The 24,268-nt window shown below is 46.5% G+C and overlaps 2 protein-coding genes across 2 annotated transcripts in view; one reads left to right on the top strand and one right to left on the bottom strand.

Annotated features, from left to right (window-relative positions):
• C8A (complement C8 alpha chain) overlaps positions 1-10,645 on the top strand; it is a 63,720-nt gene extending 53,075 nt beyond the window's left edge. Inside the window, exons 8-11 of the mRNA XM_041771261.1 lie at positions 292-423; positions 1,536-1,693; positions 5,833-6,055; positions 10,136-10,645. Of these exons, the coding sequence (XP_041627195.1) occupies positions 292-423; positions 1,536-1,693; positions 5,833-6,055; positions 10,136-10,287 (665 nt within the window). The 3' untranslated portion in view covers positions 10,288-10,645. The remainder of the gene's footprint in view (positions 1-291; positions 424-1,535; positions 1,694-5,832; positions 6,056-10,135) is intronic.
• Positions 10,646-20,908: 10,263 nt separating this feature from the next.
• C8B (complement C8 beta chain) overlaps positions 20,909-24,268 on the bottom strand; it is a 38,739-nt gene continuing 35,379 nt past the window's right edge. Inside the window, exons 11-12 of the mRNA XM_041772194.1 lie at positions 23,480-23,548; positions 20,909-21,231 (exon numbers count right to left, since the gene is read on the bottom strand). Coding sequence (XP_041628128.1) covers positions 21,080-21,231; positions 23,480-23,548 — 221 coding nt within the window. The 3' untranslated portion in view covers positions 20,909-21,079. The remainder of the gene's footprint in view (positions 21,232-23,479; positions 23,549-24,268) is intronic.

Genomic DNA, 24,268 nt, shown 5'->3' with positions numbered 1-24,268 from the left:
GACGAAGCAGAATTTCTGCCCCAAGGAGGCTCCATGAAGAATGTGCAAAGGAAAGGGAACTGGCACTTTTGAGCAACTAGCATGTGCAGTACACATTCTCCTCATTTCAAGAATTGTTTGGGCGTGAGTCACACAGAAGAGAACGCTGAGCTTGGGTTAAAAGACTGGGCTCTCAACCTAGATCTCTTAGACTCCAAAACTGAAGTTACAACTGCTGTGGATGGTTGTTGTTCTCTACGCACTGTCTTGAAGCACCTCAGCATTTTGTGTCTCTCCATCGCCTTGTTGCAGGTATTACCAGCAGAGATATCGAGAAGTGCTTTGGAATTTCTGTGGGCATTGAATATGACTATGCAAACTGGATGAAAATTGGAGGAAGTTTAGAAGGAAAAGGTTGTGAAAATACTGGAGGTGGCGATCCTAGTAAGTATTGAGTAATGAATCTCCCAAAAAGAAGCTAGACCTTTCCTTGGATACACACTCAGGGCATGAACATGATTTTCCCCCTCAACTGACTTCATCACAGTCAATGGTCACACTGGGTAGCTGCTAAATATCCCAAACCAATCGCCTGTTGTGGCTCTATTTTGAATTCATCATGGGCTGAGATCACCTTAGAGATGTGTGGTTTTTGGAAAGTACGCTCTCCTAGGTTTCGAGCACTTGACAAAGATGAAAGAACGAACTGGGATGAAAGGAATGTATAAACCGAACCTGGGTAGTTGACTGTTGAGATGAAGGTCCCTCATGTTATAGTCCAGAGGGAAGAAACAAGTCCTCTGAGAGGGACAAATATAGTCACCAAGGTCAAAGAACAATTATTAGAGAAAGACTGTACACAGATATTTTGTGGCATTTCCTGAACAAGTCAGTGTGTCTTCATGCATGCATTCATTCATCAAATGTATTGGGTACTTTTTTTCAGGTGGGAGACACAGAGGACACAGGGATGATGAAACAGATTACAGTATAGTGCATGTGGTAGATATGAAACAGGTTCAAGTTACACCGATTGTGTTAGGCTATTCATGCCTCAGGGCCTTAAGCCAAATCGTTTCTCCTCTGTGATGCCCTTCCCTCCTCTCTCCATTTATCTATAAAAATTCATTCACTTTTCTACACCTTTCACCTAGACCACCCTCCTCCCTCCTCCACTGTAGTTTGTATGTGTTTCCTCATGCCCCTTCTGAGCCCCATCTGTCACAGGACGTCTGATATTTAATTGAATCTCATTGGTAGGCAGCAGACACTGAGGAAACATGTGACATATGAAGGAATAAATGTATGCATGAATGACTCCTCCTCCATTCTTTCATCCTCTCCTTCTGCCATGCTGGGCTGGGCTGGGCTGTCCTCCAGTGTCTGCTCTAATGGGTCCATTTCTAGGGTTTTGTCCTGCTCCTCTGCTTTGTTCTGCTAGTTAACTGAGCAAGGTAGAAGAATAGGAGACAGCTCTAAGGGGAGCAGTGGAGCCTACCGACCAGTCCTTTGGCTTTTTGGAAAATGAACTAATGCACTTATCTTCTTGATGGCAGAAGGCCACAGGCTGACCACAGCTGTGGAAGACGTCATTTCTCTGGTGCGAGGTGGCAGTTCTGGCTGGGGTGCTGGCTTGACTGAAAAGAGGAGCACCATTACATACCGTTCCTGGGGGAGGTCATTAAAGTATAATCCTGTTGTTATTGATTTTGAGGTAAGTCTTTTCGCACTTGAAGAAACTCTACGTCCATGAGGAATGAAAGTGAAGCAGACCAGATCATTTCATATTTCTTATTATGAGCCCATCAAAGAACAAGATTAAATGTAACGGCACACTGATCTGCTGGCCTACCCCATGCCTGACTATTGGGAGTGCGTGACTTTAAACCCAGGCCACAGGACCACTGGGGGCAGAAGCTTTATATCTGGGCAGAGCCCAGTTTTATACTAGTAGTCCCAGAATTTCTTCAGAATTAGGCCACATTAAAATATAGGAACTTGCATCCACACAGAAAAGACTTTAAAGTTACATTTGTTCAAGTAGGGGTTGGCAAGCTTTTTCTGTAAAGGAATGGATAGTAAATATTTTAGGCTTTGTGACACACATACAGTCTCTGTCATACAAATTCTTCCCCTCCTTTTTATACAAACTTTGACAAACATAATAACCATTCTTAGCACAAAAGACGTTCGAGAACAAGCCATGGTCCCAAGCTGTATTTGCTGCCTCTGCTCTAAAGGGTTCCATCCCCTCATCATAATGAACCTCTTGTCTAGATGAGTCTTGCCATGGAAAAGATTAGGGACCTGAGGCTTCAAGTCACCAGTGGGCCATTTTTTTAAAAGATTTTATTTTTTATTCATGAGAGACACAGAGAGAAGCAGACACATAGGCAGAGGGAGAAGCAGGCTCCATGCAGGGAGCCTAATGCAGGACTCAATCTCAGGACCCCAGGATCACGACCTAGCCCAAGGCAGACGCTCAACCACTGAGCCACCCAGACGCCCCACCAATGAGCCATTTACAGTCACATAGCTTATATGTAACCGCCTGGATCTCAGACCTTGGGACTTCATAACCAGTTCCCACTGCTTTTGCTTCTCTGGGGAAATCTGGCAGGTGTCTGGAGAGACTTTTAGTTGTCACAGCTATAAGAAGGTGCTACTGGCATCTACTGAGGAGAGACCAAGGAGGCTGCTAAACATCCTGCAACACACAGGACAGCCCCCACAACAAAGAACTATCTGATCCCACATGTCAATAGTGCTAAAATTGAGAAACTCTGCCTAACCTCACACAGGCAATAAAATTATAATCAAAGTGCAGAGGAGATGGATTGTCTACCAGTCATCAAACTATTTCTATATATAGGCAAGGGTAGTCCATTAAGAATAGAGTTGTATTTGGGGCTTTTAAGTAACATATTATTGTTTTCTTGCCCATTTGTTCTGGACTCTTGCCATTTTCTACATATATTTTAAATCCCAGGTATGGATACATTCGTTTTCTTAAAAGATATACCAACAGTTGAAACAAAAGTCTATTATCTCACCCTGCTCTCTATGAAGAAAGAGGTCAGGTGGATTAACCCTGATCTCATTTCTTCTCCAATAAGTAAGGGACCATTTTCACACACCTGTAATTCACATAGGGTCTGAAAATTGCTATCATCAAGCTATTAGTCTTTTAGGCAAAAAGTGTAAAATTGATATCAGGAGCAATATATAAACTTTTGTGGGCAAGAGGTGAACTTTGTGTTTGCCTTGAGCAAAGCTTCCAAGGGTAAGTTCGATATAAATGATTTGGAGAAGACCAAATACTGTCTTTAGGGAAAGAGAGCCTAGGTTTGGGGTGAAAAAGATCATTTGAATCATTGGCTTGCTACCTTTTCAGTGTATAACCTTGGACAAGTTACTTTATTTCCTGAGCCCTAGTTTCCTGGTCTATAACATGGGGATAATAAAATGCTACATCACGGGTTTAGGGAGAGAGTAGAGGGTACTTAGTGAACGTCAGTTGAAGAAACACGTTGATGGGAGCTAAGTGAGAATACCATAGCTGGTAAATGGCAGAGCCCAACTTGAGCTCTGTTCAACAGACTCTAATATACACGATCTCTTTACAATACATGCTGCCTCCTGAGAAGTTCAGATTTGATGCATGAATGGGGCTGGTAGGTTATAGAGCAGGAAGGTGACACAGCTAGAGCTGTGTTTTAAAAGAAGGATGCTTAAAGACATATCAAGGGTGACTTGAAGGGCGGGGGAGAGAGACAGGCAGACAGACAATGGACAAGGAGGCCAGTCAGGGGGCTTTTGGGAACCTGATGCTCAGCGTGGAGACAATGTCTTACTCATTTGCATATCCCCATAGCTTAGCACTTATTTAAATAGCAGCACTTATTTATGGCAGTTACTTAGACTGAGTGAATACAGGAATCGTGTTAATGTATGATGTTGTGCTATGTTATATATTATTCTGAGTTATGTTATATTGTGCCGCTAACATCATACCACTTGCTTTCTCTGAATCTGTAAAATGGGAACAAAACCATGGCCAGTATCTTTTCAAGCTCTAGGAGTCTTTTTCTCCACCCCAACCTCCTTTTAGCTTCTACCTGCCCTTCCCAAGGAATGCTCCCTTTCCTCTTCCTGTGGATTCTGGGAGTGAGGAGTGAGAGGCAGGGCACTGAGTGCTGAGCTCTGCTGGGAGGTCATGGGGAAGTTGCCCAATGGTCCTGACCTTCCCTGGAATTGAGTCATCTTTAACCAGAGTCACAGGGCAGCCCATTCTGCACTGACCGCCTAACAATGGGGCCAAATTTCCTGAACTTCCAGTAAGTGGTCGTCTGCCTTTGGCTGGCAGCCCATCCAGTCCTGAAATGACCAGGCTGGTGACCTCAGCTGCAGCCAATGAGCACAAGCCAAGGTCTGTTTGTCACGGGTCTTTCTGTACACATTACCAGGAATCCACTCAAGGCTACTGCAAGTGCCCTCTATTGACTTTTGGTTCTGAAGTGAGATGGCTGCAGTGTGGCTCAGTCCTATCTCTGAATTGCCCTGCAAGCTTGGCAAATCACTCCCATCTCAGCGCCTCAGGTTACTGTCCCATAAAATGAGAGATCTTCAAAGGAGCTTTCATTTTATGATTCTACGTTAAAATATATAGCCTTAAAAGCATGCTGAAGACAACCATATGTACATGCAATTTGAAAAATTTCAGCTTTTTCCCCCATCATCACATCTAACTAATAAAAATGGTGCTTTACTTTATACTGTTCTTCCCTTTTGCAGTGGTATCTCTCATTCATTACTTCTTTAGATCCTCATAAGAATTCTAGGAAGTAGGTTATTATTTCCATTTTATAGAAAATGAGGCTCAGGTTTAAAGATGGACAGGAAAGAGTTCTAGGCCACATAACTAGGATGTGAGCAGCATTTATTGAACTTTCACTCTGTGATAGAGCTTTCCCATCTATCAGCTTTCATCCTCTCAGTAAACCTGGAAAGTGAGAGTTTTGTTCCCCTTTTAGAGATGAAGAAGGCAAGCTCCCTGTGTAACCTGACAGATCACACAGCTGGAACTAGTAGAGCTGAGATCCAATCGATGCCAGATTTTCTGGTTCCAGATTCAGTGCTCTCTACCACACCTACTACTTCCCAATCAGGGATCAATTCACCCTCAGGGAGCATTTGGCGATGTCAGGAGAAGTTCTGGTTTTCACAACCAGAAGTTATTGCCAGCATCTAGTGGGTAGAGGCCAGAGATACTTCTAAACATTCTATAACGCACGGAACTGCCCTCCCCTGCCAACAAAGAATTATCCAGCTGGAAATGCAGTCATGCTGAGCTTGGGAAACCTGCTGGGTTATAAGTCATTTCTGGAATGGGTGCCTCAAATGCAAATGACCCCTTTCCCCTAACCTCTCCACACTTTTACCGAAAAGAGAAGTGTTCAGTATTGCCAGCACATCACACATAATAAATACTTTACACTCTCCCTGCTTCCTAAATGTACTGGTGGGGGCAGATAAGTTGGCATAGACAGCTGCTGAGCTCTCTTTCTCTGGGATTGGGGGACTGCAGCTTTCAGAGATAAGCAGGCCCATGTACAGAATGGCTCTTGCACTTAATAGTTTGAGCCTGATCAAGTTACTCAAACACTCGGAGTCTCCGGAGTTTAGTACCTGCTCCGAGGAGTGGCTGTGAGGATTCAACGCAGTGGGATAGAACTGAGTGTCTAGTTCCATGCCTGGCATGTAGCAGACCCTCCAGAGGCTTGATGGCCAGTTCTCGGGCTCTGGGAAGCTGGAGACCCAGGGAGGGGCTCTCTGTTCTTTCTGCACCCACAGATGCAACCCATCCATGAGGTGCTACGACATACAACCCTGGGGCCCCTGGAGACCAAACGCCAGAACCTGCACCGGGCCTTGGACCAGTACCTGATGGAATTCAATGCCTGCCGCTGCGGGCCCTGCTTCAACAATGGGAAGCCCATCCTTGAGGGCACCAGCTGCAAGTGTCAGTGCCCGCTGGGTCGCAAGGGCCTTGCCTGTGAGCAAATGGAGCAAAAGGGTAAGACCCATGCATCCTTTTCTTTGTGTTTTTTTTAAGATTCTATTTTTATTTATTCATGAGAGAGAGAGAGAGAGAGACAGAGACAGAGAGAGAAGCAGGCTCCCTGTGGGGAACCTGATTCAGGACTCAGTTCCAGGACCCCAGGATCATGACCTGAGCTGAAGGCAGACGCTTGACCACTAAGCCACCCAGGTGCCCCAGGTCCATACTTAGATTTGAGCCTGGCCCAGCTCAGAGGGGCCAGCACAGAAAGGATCTCTGGGGTTCCCAGCCTCTCCTTTCTGTGACCTCTTGCCCCCTGACCTAGGAACCTGTGTTCTGAGTTTTATGGCTGACTCCACCTCTCTGCTTTAATGGCGCTTATGCTTTCTCCCTGCTATCAAGACCCTCTCTCAGATGAGATCTGTGGGTTTTTTGTTTTGTTTTGTTTCGTTTCGTTTTGCCAAGGTGTAGATGGATATAGGATTCATTTCTGGAAGGATATATTAGTTTCCTAGAGTTTCCATAAGAAATCACCACAAGTTGGGTGGCTTAAAGAAACAGAAATTTATTGTCTGACACTTCTGGAAGTTAGAAATCCAAAATTCAGGTGTATTGGCCAGGTTGATTTCTTCTGGAGGCTATGAAGTTAGACCTACCTTTCCTAGCTTCTGGTGGTGGTTGGTAATCCCTGGCATTCCTTGGCTGGTAGATGTGCCGTTCCAATCTCTGCCTGTCTCCACGTGGTGTTCTCATCCATACAACTCCGTTTTCTCTGCTTATGAGAAAGCTACTCATTGGGGCAGCCCAGGTAGCTCAGCGGTTTAGCACCGCCTTCGGCCCAGGGCCTGATCCTGGAGACCTGGGATCGAGTCCCACATCGGGCTCCCTGTATGGAGCCTGCTTCTCCCTCTGCCTGTGTCTCTGCCTCTCTCTATCTCTGTGTGTCTCTCATGAATAAATAAATAAAATCTTAAAAAAAAAAAAAGAAAACTACTCTTTGGATTAGGACCCACCCTAATCCATCATGACCTCATTTTAATATGACTTATTCTAAAAACTCTATTTCCTAATATAGTCACCTTTAGAGGGGATGGTATTTAGACTTGAGCATATCTTTGGGGGCACACAATTCAACTCACTACAAGAGTTAAGTAGTTGCATTACAGTGCAAGGAATTATGAGCAAAATCCAAAAGGGCTGGGGCAAGTGAGATTTAAATGTATCATGGCATAGCATGAACCGATTGCCACCGGGGAAGAAGGCTCTCAGACAAGGGTTAGAATTCCATATTCCTTAAAGATGAAGTCTGAGGACCTGGATGTGAGTTCCAACTACTTCTTCCCTAACTTCCTGTGAGATCCTCGCCAACCATATCTTTTTTCTGGGGCTCATCACTCTCATTTAAGTTTCCTCTGACGCTCAAGAATCTCTAGCCCAAAAATTCATCCCAAATCTCTAAGCTTCCAATTTTCCACACATGCAAAGCTGCTTATACTGTACATGGAATGAGGGCAAGGACACAATGTATAAATCGTTCTCAACTGGCAAGTGCATTATAGACAATGTGAAGGAAAAAAGAAGGAAGTCTGGAGAGGTATATCTAAGGTATTACTCTGAGGTCCATAAAATGAACCGCTGATACCCATGGTAAGATGGGGTGGGAGCCTGGGTTTAAAATGAGTTTATGGTGGATTATAATTTCCTCATTGGAGGAGTAGATCTAAACAGGAAGCAGGGTAGCAGAGTTCTGGTGGCAGATAGGCCTCTGAATACCAAGGTTGCCAATTTTCATCTAAGAATCCCCTGAAAAATGGGGTTAGTATCAGTACCTTTCTCACAGTTTGTGTTGATGTTACACACTAGCCAACACATGTGTCAGGCTCTATTATGATACATAAGAGCAAGAGGATCTATCTTGGCTTGGTGCCTTGTCTTAATCCCTCCTTTGCTGGATGAAGGGAGTGCAAATTAAATCCTCCTACGGGAGGAATTCTGAGAGGAATGAGCCAAGAAGGTGAGTGATTCCAAGGGTCCTTACGAAGAAGGATGCAGAGAATAAAAAAACAAGTAGACTAATTACTGGGGCAGAGATTGGCATAGTCTTCTCATGTAAACTGAAAAAAAGCACTACCTGACAGGTGGTTAAAGAAACAATGAAACTTTTTGGGTCTGATACAGATCAGCTCTAGGGCCCAGGGATTCCTTTACTTTTCAAGCAGACTGTGGACTGGGTTTCAGCCCTCATTCGCCCCATTGGCCGGCCAGCTTTTCCAGAGGGACCAAAGGTCTGTGGACAGAAAGAATAACTAACCTTTATTCTGTGCCAGGTGCTATCCCAACACTTCATGTGCATGAACTCATCTCTTCCTCCAAGAATAAGTACTGTTACTAGCCCCAGTTCGCAGAGGAGGAATTGGCACAGGAGGAAGGTGACATACCTTGCTCAAAGTCATCCAGCTGGGGAGTGTCAGAGCCAGAATTTGGACCCAGGGCAGTGGACCCATGCTAGGACACAAGCTCTAAACTGTTACATTCTACTGATGTACATCCTGAGAGTCAGAGTCAGGAAATTTCAGAAATGAGGGCCGAGAGTCTGAGATGATTGCATTGACCATTATTTTGGGGGTGGGAAGAGAAGGTATGTCCTGGTTCATAGTCATTAGCCTAACCCTGCCTCAGTAATTACACTATGGCATGTGCCCACAGTACCAGTGACTTGCTTGGATCCCTTGGATCCTTGTCCAAGATCACAGAGGTAGAGAGGAAGAAGGAGTGTGGGTTACCTAGTTATGTCTCTTCAATGGTCCAATGCTGGGTTCAGTTGCAGCCATGCTGAGTCATCTGTACACACAATGGGCCCTGGGGAAGGGGGACATGATGCCAATGACCCGGGGGTGATGACAGGGCTCAGAGGATGGGTCTTCTTCCTCAGAGCCCATTTCTCCTGCTAGATTACATTCAGTCAATTGCAGGCAGCTCACAGGTATTCCATTAACCTTGTTACAAACACTGTGTGGACATCAGGCAGCCTTGGGGACTGAATGTTCAGCGTGACAAAGATTAATTCAGTAAGGAAATCTAAGACTGGGAAGTCAGCCACCATGGAGACCCACTGACATTGGTCCCTAAGGATTTTCCCTGCAAACCTTTGCCTATGGGGACCAAGTCACAGAGGCAGGGGAAAAAACAGAGACAGAGAATCCTGCTGTGGCTGTCCCACCAGGGAGTATAATTACAAAACTGGAAGGGACCTGAAGATAATCTAATCCAGTGATATTCACACTGGGATTTGAGAAAACTTGTGGTCTTAGGGGCTGCCCCAGGGGAGCAGGGCAAACCTGATAGACACCTCAGCTTCAAATAAAACAGCTTGACTTTCATCTGGCTGCCATATTAGGGCTTTTATAAGATTTCATTTAAGGGGGGAAAACCAGTAATGAAAAAAAAATGATGGAAAAACCCCACCAGATTAGCCTAGCTGTTTCATTTACAGAAATGGAAACTCAGGCTGAGAGAGGGTCTGCCCCAAGGCACAGAGCCAGAGGAAGGCAGCAGCCCCAGGCCAAGGGACCGCATGAGCTGGATTTCCAGAGGTGACCCATGATCAGTGCCTGTGCTGTCATGCTCTGAGCAGAGACTCTGTCATCCACTGTGGCCCCACCTTAAGAGTCTGAGCGAATCTGACTTGCAAACCCTCACAAAAGCCCAGCAAGCCTCTCCACGGGGCTGTCAGGCTGGCCCTTGTCTGAATCCTTGGCTGGGCTATGCTCTCTGCTCTTCAGACCCTCCAGTGGCTCTGTGTCATTCCTCCAGAGAAGCATGCCTTCCTGCCTTACTCTGCTATCTATCTTCCATGGAAGCGCGCACTCCAATTTCATGAGATGGGCTCTCAGTGGCCTCTTCTCACTCCATCCAGAGTTTCAAATTAAGTGCAAGGTGGCGAGCACAGAGGTCTTGGTTGGCTACACCAGGCATTTCCCCAAGGAGAGATTGCAGACCACTCTAGGGCAGTGGGATGGGCCTCCTTCCTTATATAAAGTCTGAGCTGCTTCTTGTATGCTAACCTCCTCTCCCCCTGGGAAATAATCTGTGCAGGAGCCAAGGCCGATGGTCACTGGAGCTGCTGGAGCTCCTGGTCGGCTTGCAGAGCAGGCACCCAGGAGAGGAGGAGAGAGTGCAACAACCCCGCACCCCAGAATGGAGGTGCCTCGTGTCCAGGGTGGAAAGCGCAGACCCAGGCTTGCTGATGGCCTCTGGGCACAGATGCTGTGGATGTCACTGGATAACGACTTCTTTCAGCTGAGGGAAAATTGAATCAACATGGATTTCTTCTTTGTCCTGCCAACTGCCAGGCCCAGGACCAGCCGTCTACAACCAACTGCCCTATGACTCTAGTCAATCAACAACTGGGTGCTGGACGTTAACTAGGGGCTCAGTCCTGCTCACAGCACTTTGGAGCAACCCCCCCCCCCAAAAAAAAATCCCAAACCAAGAGAGAGATCTCAATCCATGCCATAGAGGGATTTATAGGATGTTGGAGGTCTGAGGCCAGCAGATGTAGCTGAAACAATCGATGGCAAATAAAACAAAGTATGATAAGAATGATTTCAGTTCTTTGATTACAATATTTGCTCATTCATTCAAAGAACCATTACTAGTTAGTAGAATAAGCAGACCCACTGAAATAATGAGGAAAAAATGAGGACCGACGTGAGTGCCTTCAATTTTCCTTCCTCTGGATTCAACAGTATTTTCATTTATTCCCTCACTTAATCTCTCTCATTTACGTTCTTACCACAAATAACACAGTTCCCCCAGTTAGCTTCTCATGGTCCCCTATCCTTTTCCTTTGTTGCATTTTTCACAATTAATCATTCTATGTTGGCTGCCATAGGTCCTGTGACTCTTTATGACCTGCCTCCCCTGAGATAGTTATCAGGAGAGCTCAGTTGTGTTTGGTTCAGCACTGTCTCCCCAGAGTCCCGTGCTGAGCCTTGAATTGGGAGAGACCATTCAAGCATCTCTTGATGAAGTGAGAGCTGAGCTCAAGAGTCAGTTCCAAAACGTCCATAGTAGTCAGCTCCCCAGACTGGAGCGTGGATGTGGAGAGGCCAAACAATGCTGATCCGTGCGCCTTCCCTGCCACCTGTGGGAGAGCCTGTCACACCAGTCTGCCTCAGTATCCCCACAATACTCCAGTCATATCTCGGATGGAGAATATGTTGTGTCATGCTGACTTTTCTGTTGAACCTCCAAGTTTCTCCTATAGGTTGGGAGCTCCTCGGTGGTGAAACCTGCATTTCCCGTAGGGACAAAAACATTTGTAGGTTGACATTTATTGGTGCTCCCTATCTTTCCAGAATCCTCCATCTTTTTAGGGTAATCCTCCATCTTTTTAGGGTAATAATAGGATACATATACATGAAACAATTAGAAGGCGTGTCAGGGATGCAGGGTATTAATGTCTAAGTTGATGCCCAAATAAGTGCCAAGGGAGGTCAGGTGGGAGAGAGATTCACCTTCCCTTGTGTGTATTTTATAAATGAAACAGGGCTTGACCTAGACCTTAAAGGATTATAAACTAGGCAAAGAGGGAAGAGGCCTTTAAGATAGAAATTTCGCATGCAAAACAAAATTTGAAGGTGAGAAGGAACCTTGCAGGGGGGGAGGTGCACATGTATTGGGAATGGAGAGTGGGGAAGAAGGTGAAAGTAAATATGTCATATAAAACAGCACAGTGCCTGTCACACATGGAATTATTAGCATCACCCTTATTATCACTATTGTTACTATCATTAATTAAAACATATAGTTTGGAAGTTTCATTTCTGAACTCATTAGATCTTCCATGTGAAAGAAGAAGACTCCTTTACTCCTTCTCATCCTGTCATTAATTTGTTTTTTTCTTTTTAATTTTTTTTTATTTTTATTTATTTATGATAGTCACAGAGAGAGAGGCAGAGACACAGGCAGAGGGAGAAGCAGGCTCCATGCACCGGGAGCCCGACGTGGGATTCGATCCGGGGTCTCCAGGATCGCGCCCTGGGTCAAAGGCAGGCGCCAAACTGCTGCGCCACCCAGGGATCCCTGTTTTTTTCTTTTTAAAGTCAGTTTACATTAGTAGTTAATTTCCATTCATTATTTACTAGGAAGTGGTAGTTACAGGCTAGCAACTGACTGAGGCCGGGTGGGCAATTTACAGAGGACATCCAAGCTGGGTCCGAAAACGGTAGTTCTCAAGCTCAGTTGCACAGTAGAATGAGCCGGGGAGTTTTAAAAACCTTGATGTCCAGAGGCTGCACCTCAGACCCATTAAATCCAAATGTCTGGGGGTAAGAGCCAAACATCAGTAGTTTTAAAGCTGTTCTTCAATAAAACAAGAAAGAAGCAAGCAGCCAAGGCTGAGAACCCTTGTGTGTCGAGGAGTCATCACGTGTTCGTGGGAATAGGTATGTAACAAAGCAAAAAGGGCAGCCACGGTAGGGTTTATCTGTGCTATCTCATCAAGCCTGACCAGGGACCTCTTCGGGTTTGCTTTATGAGTCCCATGTCACGGTGAAGGAAACTGAGGCTTGGCAAGGCTGAGCCTCATGGTCAGCCAGGGTTTGAATGCAGTGCAACAGGCCAGTGCTCCCCACCTTCGCTCTGTGATGTCCATCAGTGCGGAGACTCACAGGATGGTGTGTGGGCTGCGGGGGAGAGGCGAGGAAGCTCCTTCTGGGGTAAGTCTAGTCATCTAGGCGGGAGATGACAACGCTAGGGTTAAGCAGGTGCCTGGATCACCTGTGAACCAAAACCACCATCTGAGCCATCCCGCCTTCTTGTCGCCAGAGCCGGAGAACCAAGGCCAGCATCTGCCCCCCACCTCCAAGGATGCTGCATCTCCAGCAGTTTCAGAAATCACAATACACTGGCAGGGCAGTTTCAGAGGCAGCAACCCCTCCCCAGATCAGTGCCTTTCCCTCTTCAAGAATGCCTGGCTCTCGCCAAGCAAAAGGCATAAAGCTCGTCAAATGTATTTTCCCTCAGGTCCTTTCAGGAGACCTATAATCTACGGCTTTATAGGTAGCAGATGTAAAAACATGGCTTAAAGATATAATCTTCAGCTTGACAAGGTGTCTTTTGGAAAGTAAATTAATGACAGACTGAGAAGCAATAAGGAGAGGCTTCTTTTCGCTTTTTCTTCTTTGAGAGAGAGGAAGATCTAAAGAGTTCACTCAATGAATCTCTTCTGAACTGTATATGCCTTTAGGGTGAAGAGAACGGACAGAGAGGAAGGATAGGCTGCAAAAACCACACTGCAGAAATGAAGCCGTCGGGAGTCAGGAAGGGAAGGGGATGTGATGCGTATGAAGGCAATCAGGGCTGCTACCCCTTCGCTTGGGAAATAGGCGAAGCACCCAGGGGAGCTCAGGGTGCTAGGCCCCTTGCCAAGTGCCAGAGATGCAGAAGTGAATCGGATGTGGTTCTGACTCTGCAAGAACCCCAGTCTGGTGCAGGAGGCCAGGGATGGCTACAGGTCTCATGCCAGTGGGAAGCCCAGAGGGCTGCGGGGGCTAGCCCGGCTGGGAGAGCAGGGAGGACAGCCCGGAGGAGGAGAGGATGGCCAGCGGAGTCTAGGAAATGAGTGGGAGTTAGATAAGCAAGGAAAGGTGGAGAAAGGGCAGAGGAAACAGCATGTACAAAGTCACAGGGGTGGGAACCCATGGGGTGGGGTGGCAGGGGTGGCAGTTTACTGTTCAGCGCCTTGTTTTGGATGCTGGTCCTTCTCAGGCTGGGGACTGCTGAGTTCAGACCTTTGGTTTGGTCACTGAGCCTTTCCTGAGGGCAGCTGGTGCTTGGTCCTGGGGAAATTTCTGTAGATGCCACTTCCCTGTCACTTCCCTGCTCATCTCGGGCACTCCTGGTGGTTAGTACCCCAGAGCCCAAGTGCTTTTAACTGGATTCATAAGGTTCTCTAGGATCTGATGCCACTCCATCTTCAGCTCCTTTTTTAGGTTCTATGAGCGACTTATACTAAAAATCTATTGCCCTTACAGGATGTACAAAGCCCTATACGTCTAGCTTTTGGCTCTGTTTTCTTCTATTTAGTCCTTCCTTCGATCATGTTGCTCTAGCCATAAAAGCCTGTTTGTGGTTCCTCACACATGCCAAGCTCTCTCATGCCTCAGAACCTTTGCATCTGCTGTCCCCACTGCCTGAAATGCTCATCCACTAAATGAGCTCATCCAAGACTCATGCTCTTATTTCATTCAAGTCTCTGCTCAAATATTACCCCTCCAAGGTCCTTACTCCTATTTATTTTTCTTGTATGGCACTTAGCACTACCGGAGATTATAGATTTGCTTATCTTCTATTTTTCTTGGTATGCCTCCCCCATTAATACGTAAATTTTTTTCATGCCTAGATCCAAGGTGCCTGGAATAGCATTTGCTCTTAATGGCAAGGGGTGGGGTGTGTGTGTCAACAAATATTTGTTGAATGAATGATTTCCCATTTAGTTCCTCAAACATCTCAGGCTTTTTGTCCCCTGCAGGTCTTTGCACGTACTACCCCGAATGAAGCACCCTACCTGCCAACTCCCCCTTCTCCTAGCTCTTTGCCAGTAATCTTCAGGCTAGAGGTTAGATGTCAACTCCGACCCCTCGCATTTGCCTGCACTTCATCAGGTGCCACTCCTTCCTATGGTTCTGTATTCCAGCACTTTCCAGGCTATCACTATGGCTTACTTGTCTGTCTCCCTCACCTAGTAGCATTTGTAGAGCAGATAGAAACTCATCTTTACTTTTGGAACCTCGGTACCTAGCATAGTGCCAGGCATGTAGGAGCTTCCTAGTCAAAGTTTATTGGATGCTGTTCTCTCTCTGGTCCCTCTGTGCTGGAAGCAAGGGCTCTGAAATGACCTTAGCATGTAAGGTCAAGAATTTGTGGGAGAGAACCCCATGGAAGATATTCTCATAGGACTTCCAGGTCCTGCAACCCTCCTGGTGTATCAGAGGAGAGCCCACACCATTCCAAGAGGCTGTGTAAACTTGAGACAGAAACCACCTTTTCAACCTTAGTGAAGAAAAGCCCATCAAATCGAGTTAAAAATTCTGCATTAGTGGCCTTGGGGGTTCTCCCCTCCCCTGGGAGAGATAAAGGAAACTGTTTCCCTTCTACATTAGCAGCTTAAAATGTGAGATAAATCCTCCCGCCTAACCAGTTTTTAACAAATGGACTTTGCTGTCCAGTGGCATGATACATGTCTGATGGATCTATTTATCCATTCTATTTCTTTAGAGATAGCAGCTAAGAAGTTTTATCTATTTTTCGCCTCCCTCCTCCATTCCTATTTTCCTAACCAAGCATGTAGAGCCAGCAGTTGATGGATGGATGGTGTTTGGGATAAAAGGGACCAGAATCAGATAGTTTTCAGGATATGAACAAACTGGCTTATTAACAAGGAGGCCCGTCAGGCAGGAGGCAGTGGGGGGAAGAAGGAGTGGATACCAGACAATGGCCAGTGATGGATGAAGGAACACCTGGGGTTGCAAGGTGGAGACGCGAGATAACCGGTGGGTGCAACCATGGATAATGGTAGTGCCCGGGCGCTGCAGCGGCCTCCTGCACAGAGGTGAATGTCAGACCAGCCATTTGACTCTCTGACAATCCTCCAAGAATTTCCTACCGCAAATGCAATCCCTGTTTCTTCCCCTTTTCCTTTCTGTAAAATGCAACCTACATGCCCCCAAAAGAGACAGATGTTAGGCAGGGTGAGAAGAGGCAGATGGTAGACAGGGTTTATTTGTTTAGCACCCAAGAATGGAAAGGCGGTTGAGCAGCGCCCATGTGCCACGCACCTGGGTGATGGCCGTCCCTCTGCTCATGCCATGTCATTCAATTCTCACATTGTGCCATGAGGACGACTGGCCCCATGTTCTTTTTTTTTTTTTTTTTTAAAGATTTTACTTATTTATTCATGATAGATGAGAAAGAGAGAGAGAGAGAGAGAGAGAGGCAGAAACACAGGCAGAGAGAGAAGCAGAGAGGGAGCCCAACGTGGGACTTGATCCCAGGTCTCCAGGATCAGGCCCTGGGCCAAAGACAGGTGCTAAACCGCTGAGCCACTCTGGGATCCCCTGGCCCCATATTCTGATGAGGGCACCAAGGCACACAGGATAAGTGACTTGATCATGACCACTCATCTAGGAAGTGGTGGCACTGAGTTTTATACCTCTGTCTGCCTGCAAGTCCTCCGAAACAGCTCTGCTTCCCTGCTGCAGGGATGCCAGACTGGGGGCCTCTCTCTACCTCTTCTATGCAGTGGGCAGGTGGTCAGGCACCTGCTGCATAATGCAGCTGGGTCTGCTTCTGTTGTGGCAAGAAACTGGGGTGCAGCCATGGGACTGAGGCAGGTCTGCCACTTTGCAGCTGTGTGGTCTTGGGCAAATTGCTCAGTCTCTCCGAGGCTCCTTCTCATCACCTGTCAAAGGCAGATAATAAATCCTTCCTCTTGTAGCCATTGAGAGGATTAAGCTGGATTAGGTATGTGAAAGTTCTTTGTAGCTGGTAATGCCCTCTGCAAATATTAGTTATTATGCTGTTACATTTTCCCTTAATAACCCACAGCTTGGGATACAAAAGCCTTCCATGTCCTTTATGAAGACATCTCCTAGGAGCTAAGCGATTTTACATCTTTCTTGTTCTCATGGTTATAGTGGGTTTAGCACTGAAATGTTTTTAGAGTAGTCTTGAATGACTTTTAAAAAACAAACCAACAAACCATCAAACCACTGCCCTTGTTGATGTTTTGAGAATCCCCAGAAACAACAACGTCAGTGACATAGCTCACTATGGAGTGCTGACTTTGTGCGTGTTCACATATGCTCCCCGAGCCCGAGGAGGTTGCTGCTGTAACCATCCCCATCTTACAGATGAAGAAATGAAAGCACACAGATGGGTACCAAGCTTGCACCAAGCCACAAAGCTAATAAGCCGCAGAGCCAGACAATGCCTCAGAGGCAGGCAGCGCGGCACCAGAGCACACGCTCCCATAAACCAGGGCACTCGGCTTCTCTTCCTCTGTGTCTCCAGTTTGGCCTAAGAGGTTGTGCCTTTCCCTGGGCAGCTCAGTAAACTCTAAATTTCTGAATGCCTCTGTATGGAATCTGGCCTGCCATTCATGAAAAATAGCTCGAAGAGGAAAACACTATACAGAAAAATCTGATTTCGTGACAGCAACATTCAATAAACAGGGAATCCCGAAGACTTACGGTGGGGGCTACTCCAGTGTGTGGCTGTTGGGTTTTTAGGTGTGCGTTCCAGGTTTCAAATGAATCCATAGAGGAAAAAATGAGGGGGAAGCAGAATACCAGAAGACAACATGTTGAGGGGGTTACTCTTTGTTCATTTCCCACCTCTGCCACCTGCTGGGCCGGCCTTTAACCCCCTGGAGCCTTGGCTTGGCATCCTCTCGAAATATGTTTCTTAGATTCACCCCACCAATGGTTGCAGAGTTTTCTGCTCTCTTCCTCAATAAAGTTGCCCTGAAGGTTTCTGGCGGTCCCCAGTGGGTGTCACTGACACCCCTACCTGAGGATCATCAGCCCCAATCTGTTTTTCTCTCTCTTCTTTTTCTAGCTCTTTTATATTGCTGCCCACAAAGCTGGCTGAGGATGCCTCCCCCAGCCACTGCTATGGGGGTTGTCCCTTCCCTCTGGGTTGCTGTACACCAAATTTCATGATGCTGCCGTCATGTGCCACGAATTCACTCAAGTTTCTCACCAGCCTGGGAACGTTCTGCCCTCGGCCCACTCACACGCCTATTTGTAGTTAATTAATTCATGCAACAATGATTTATTGTTGCCTGCTGTGCCAGGCACTGCGCTGGGTACTTGAGACCTCAGAGTGCAGTAGATACTATCCCTCCTTCACGGACATTATATTTGAGGAAGATTAGGAGATGGTACATGAGTAAATTATAACAAAATGTCCTCAAAGCCTAGAGATGTTGGCAAGGAGACATAATGTCATTAAAGACATCTTCAATCCATAAAACAAAATAGTTCTCCACCACGAGGCTAATCAGAAGGTCCCCAGGGAGACCTGGCTGGTGTCCCAAGGGCTTTCTGCTGCAGGCTCACTCTTTCCCAAGAGCTTTTCAAATAAGTGCTTGGGAACAGGCCAAAGTCCTCTTCTTTAAAATAAAGATGGCATGTGCCTCTGGATTCAGCATCAGCAGATGCTTTTTCTCCCAACTTCAGTAGCCCACCTTGACTTCCACAGTGAGCCCATTCATGGTAAGGATCTTGCTTCCCTATGAAGCTCTCTCTACACATCACATGATGATTGTATTAATATCTCCGCCCCATCAAATTCAGATAAAGATGTACTGAGATCATGCAGGTTAAAAGACTCCATAAACTGAACAGCACTGTCTAATTGGCAGCTGTTATTATTATTACTATTGTTAAAATAATTATAATAATGATTATTCCCGTAGAAGTTATGTGATTAGGCCAAGGTCACACAGGGAGCAAGCAGAGGTGGAGAGCCCCCGCCCCGACATCAAGTGCACAGCATCGCTCATGGCATTTCAGAGATTCATGCTCTTGGATGCAAAACTCTCCCACATCCAGGTATCTGGTGGCGTGTTCAAGCTTCCAGGACCACTGCCAAACTACACTGCCTGGACTGTGCCCCACGGACACTGCAGTTCTGTCCCGGGTACGCCAGCGTGAGCTACAGTTGCCGAGGGTTGCCAAAAACACAGCCTGCATTTATTTTGTTTAATTCTTACACTATGTTTCAGCCTCCTCCTAAATGCATTTGTTTGCAAAAAGAGCCACGAGGGGAAGTTCAGCCCACAAATAAGAATATAATTATTACACAGTTTAGCAGTACCTGGGCGTCACCCGGGTATTCACCGGCACTCCAAAATTCAATTGTTTCTCCTTCAAGACCGTATTTAATAGGATAAACAATTTCTGCTAAATGCAATAAACGTGAACCTGGGCTGTCATCTCCATAATCAACTTAAATTTCCCATTAGAAGTGGTGGCTGTGATTGAGATTCAGAATTTAATTTGGCAGCGCTGGCTTCAACGTGCTAGCACAGGCTTCCTGGGAGCCTCCCATCAACCAAAGACAGAACCACTCTTTCCCGTCTCTGGGGAACCTTAAAAGAAGATAGATTATAACTCAAGAAAATTATACAGCTTCGGTATAATGAAAGAGATAAAACATTATTGAATTAGCTTGTTGAAATAACAGCAGACGGCAAAGCAATAATATCAAGGCAAACAAGCCTAGGCCCATCAGCTCAGGGGCAGGGCTGTGGGGGACAAGAGAGGGGACAGGGCAGGGAACCTACATGCTTGCTGCAACAACCCCCAGAGGTCAGGACTGAGCTCCAGATTCTTCTATGGACTCGACTCCAGATGGCCGGGTGGGCCAGACTGGTGGGTGGCCGTGACCCACGCTTTGGTGCCATGGATGTGTGAAGGTCTTAGGCACCAGCCACCTAGCCCAGAGGCAAATGGAAGCAGATGACACGGCTGAAAACAAATTGGTTTAAAAAGAATAGGATGAACCAATTCACCTTCAACCACTGTCCCCCCCGCCCCCCGGGCCAATTTGATTTTGAAAACTCACATGAACTTCTGCAACCAGACAGGGAGCATCCAAAAACAAACAGATCCTAAGGGCTGTTTCAGTGTGATGGAATGGATGAGAGCAAGAAAGCCTGAATGATCACCTTGACTCAGTCTAAGAAACCAAAGTATTTTGGTTTTTAGTGACTTGAACATCAACAAACTGCCCAAGAGGGGGCAGAATTTCTCTCTGCTCAAGTACCTCCCTCACCCAGGTGGGATTCGGACAAAAGCACAAGTGAGCAAAGTGAGACGTACAGAGGTAGGGGAAGGTGCACATTGCTCATTGCTCGACCCATCAAATTGAACTTTCCCTTGATGTTCCTTCTTCCAGCCACTACATCTTCCTTCCTTCCTCCTTCCTCCCTTCTTCTCTTTCTCCCTCCCTCCCCACTCTGTCCCTTCCTTCCTCTTTTCCCCTTCCTCCTTTCCCCTTCCTTTTTTTCCTTCCTTCCTTCCTTCCTTCCTTCCTTCCTTCCTTCCTTCCTTCCTTCCTTCCTTCCTCTTCCATTCAGTGATCAGTATCCCTTGCTCTTTTCTCCAGCTCAGGACCTCCTCTGGGCACCCACTCACATCACAATAATTGAACTCTGTCCCAAAACTCTTGCTTCAGACGTGCCCAACCTCGCCCTTCCTTTGCTCAGCCTCAACGGGAGCGGAGGAGCCAGGATCACCCTCCTCAGGACGCAGGGGGTGAAGACTCTCAATACCACACACATACACCTAAACTACACATAAACTACACATACATCCTAAACTTCCGGAGCCCAAGCGCCTGGGCTTGCAGCCCAGCTTTGCCACTTCCTAACTGCACAACCCTGGACAAGCCACTTGGCTGTCGAGGCCCCAGTTCCCTCAGCTGTTGGATAGGGCTCCTACAGCACCCACCTCATAAGGCCGGCTTGAGGATGGGATGAATTAACACTGAGCAGTGTGGCTGGCATAGTAATCATTCGATACGTAGTCACCACCATTGTCACTGAATGAGACCATGTTGTCCTCAACGGAAGAACAACTGAATAGCCATTCACTGATTCACTCCTGGGTACCTACTCTGTGCCTATCACTGCTGGACAGTAGGACTTCAGTGTGAACAACTCTAGCACAGTTCCTGGCTGGTTAGTACATGGGAGAGGCATAAAACTACACACGAGAGAAGTGAGCATTTCCGAGATTCTTAAGCCTTTAAGGAACCTGTAGTTTATGTTTAACTCATTATTTGTTCAAATCAGTGTGCATTTTGCAAATAACAGCTTTATTTCAAACACCCTGAATGGCACAGTCCTCTACCCTTGGGCTGGCCCCAGGTGGAAACTGGTATGAGGTATCTGGGCCGGAGTTCCTAAGAGCTCAGAGCTTTTGCAGTGAGCAGCCCACAGAAGTATCTACTAGAAGCTCTTCTTCCTTAACAGTTAAGTGTTTCTGAAGCAGGGCCCAAGCAGGGGCTGCCTTCATTTTGAGGAGGTGGATTGTTGCACTGCCTTTGTCTTGTTTTATGTCCTCCAGAACACGGAGACCAGTTTGACCAGCAATTCCACCTCCCATCAATGGGGACATCTAGAAGAAAGATCAGTGAACATTAGTTAGCCCTTGTTACACCCTGGTGCCCTATGGAGGGGTGGGGCCTATAAGCCAAAAGGCTCTGGGAGTCAGCTCTGATCTCCCTCCCATCAGCTGTCCTTGCACACCACTGTACTTGCATGCTCCCTTCCACCACGGGGCCTTTGCAGATACTGTTTCCCTGGCCCAGAATACTCTTTCCTCCTCTGTTCATCTGGTCAATCCCATTTACCCTACAGATCTCAGTCCTCTAACCTCCCACCAATTCTTCATATTTCAAGCTTTCAAGCATTTTATAGCAGTTACAACTAAAACTTTAAATGTATTTCGGAGACAATTCAAATGATATAGGTCTTTCTTTCTGAACAGCAGTCTCCATGATGATTGGATGACTGGATTTGCCTACCACTGAACCCTAGCACTTAAGCTGGCACATATGAGGCCTTTGGTAAACATCTGTTGAATGAACGGCTCTCCACTTAGTCATTTCCCAGCCACAGGATGCTGGGTAGTTTACTTCTTGTCAATGTATAACCTGGCAGCTCTGTTATCTACCTATCTGTGGGCATTGTGTGTCATATGAAATAATAACAAACAATGCACTCTCCCCTCCCTGACATTTGTCTTTACCTTGAGGATTTTTTGGTTGTTGATGAGATTGACATGTAATTGATTCCATCCACCACATATATCATGTGTCTGGCTGAGCCTCTGATGGGCAGTACAATTCCACATGCGTTACTTAGTATCTCTGGGCCTGCCCACTGGTAAAATGAGAAGGCTACAGTAGGAGGTGTCCAAGGCCTCCTCCAACCAGGAGAAATCCTATGGTTGTGCACCACACACTCAGGAGGCACAGCACTGTGTGGGTCCTGGTTGCATTGTAGGGCTGGAGGTGGGTCAGGACAATCCTGAGCATTTCACTAGGGAGAATAGTGCAGGCAGGAGTTGAAAGCAAAGGCTGTGACAGACCCATTGGACCTGAACCTGGGGCCCTACATTCACTGTGCAACCACTGAGGAAACTAGTTAGTGACCTACCACACCTCAGTTTCTTCATCAATACAGTGGGGATATGGATGGTACCTATTTTGCGGTGATATTGTGAGGACCAAAAGGATCTGATATGTGTAAAATACAAAGTAACGCTGTTCATTTTTCCCTAAAACAAACTAACCAACACTTATTTTGCCCTTATGATGTGTTAGGCATTATTCCAAGGGTTTTATATGTTTCATGAGAAACTCAAGACGATACGAACTACCTCTAAGAGGTAGTTCGTATCGTCGCCTCCATTTTACTGATGAGGAAATTGAGGCACCAAGAGGTCACTTAAGTTGCTCAAGATCACAGTTACTGAATGATAGAGATGAAACCCCAACCCACGCTGAGTCTGAGCACTCAGCAAGGTGCCCGATACACAGTACAGTGCCTCCTTGTTTCTACTGGGTGTGTCATTTCCTTTTTTAATGGTACCACCGAAAAGAAAAGAGAAAGGGAGGGGAGGCGGGCAGAGAGAAGGGAAGGGAGGGGAGGGGAAGAGAGGGGAGCAGAGGGAAGGGAATTGAAGAGAAGGGAGCATGTTGAGAACTCAGATAATAAACTGGCCAAAGAATCTGAGAGCTGGAAGGGATCTTGATGATAGTCCAGTCTTTCGTTGGTTCATTCAGCAGCTACCACTGAGCAGGAACTATGCTGGGCCATGGGGACACAGAGATAAATGGAACATGATCTCTGCTCACACACATAGGGGAGACAGACACACATAATCCAACATATAATGTACTAAGTACTATAAAAGCATATGTTCAAAGTGCTACGGGAGCACATAGGAGGAATTCACTAATTTTACTCAGGGGCGGAGGGTTAGAACTTTTACAAAAGAAGGTGATTCTGTGCTGGATTTTGAGGGTTGAATAAAAGTTCAGTTTAAAAAAAAAAAAGAAGGTAAGCATTCCAGAATGATTCAAAGAAATGACTTGTAAATGCCACGCATTAATAGTCCTGTGAGATGAAGCACTCTTGGCTGTGAGAACAACAAAATATAAAATCAAGAGCCAGGATGTATCTCAAATGTCATAGCACCCAGCTCCCAACCTGACATCCCCAACCTGGGGGGGATGATCCTCTGGAATTCCCTAGATTTTCCTTTTTTTGACCTCTGGAATTCCCTAGATTTTCCTTTTTTTGATCCTCTGGAATTCCCTAGGTTTTCCTTTTTTTTGACCAACTCTCAGTCTCCTTACTTTTCTCATAGGTGACCTCGCAGGCTGGGCCCCGGGATCCAATAGGACAGATGCAGTCACAGCGTGATTCTGGAAAAGATGATGCACAGTGAGTGTGAATCATACCCTGTGAAGCACAACTCCTGAGCTCAGCCCTCCACAGCAAAGGGGTGACACTGTGCCATTAGATTAAAGTAGGAGAAACATTTAGTTGAATGGTTTTAGTGCCAAGGATACCTCCTCCTTCCTTGAGCGCCTTTTGCTCATGAAGGGCATTTATTGCCATCATGGGGAATCACACGGCATTGTTGAGAATTACTCGTGAGCTGACATTTGACCCACCCAGCATGGTAAGTTTCTAGCATCAGAAGTGATGTGAGTGTTCACTGAGGCCCCTGGTCATTGGTGCTCAAGTTCACCACGAGGCATTTAATTGTCCAGCCTCTGCTTAAACACTCCTAGTGTTGGGGTGGGAGTGGGGGGAATCTCACTGTCCTTAGATGTCTCATCCTATCTTTGGCCAATTTTGACCCTTTGGAAGTTATTCTTTATGTTAATCTGCAACAGGTCATCCTGGAGCTACTCTCATCTGGATCACACAGATTCCTTTCGCAGGATTATCCTTTCTAGGTGAGGCCCATGAACACCCCAGTCTCTGCCCTCACAGTCTCCCTCATACCAGTGCACCTTCTCAGGTGGTTCCAATTCTCACACAAGGGGATTTCAGCAACCCTAGATCAAGCCCTTGGGCTGATGGGCTGATCCAATTTCTTGCTCACTTCATCCCCACTTAGGTGTCCCTATCCCAAT

This window comes from Vulpes lagopus, chromosome 10, assembly GCF_018345385.1.
Source record: "Vulpes lagopus strain Blue_001 chromosome 10, ASM1834538v1, whole genome shotgun sequence".
NCBI classification, from domain to species: Eukaryota; Metazoa; Chordata; class Mammalia; order Carnivora; family Canidae; genus Vulpes; species Vulpes lagopus.
This window is presented reverse-complemented; position numbering and strand designations above follow the sequence as displayed.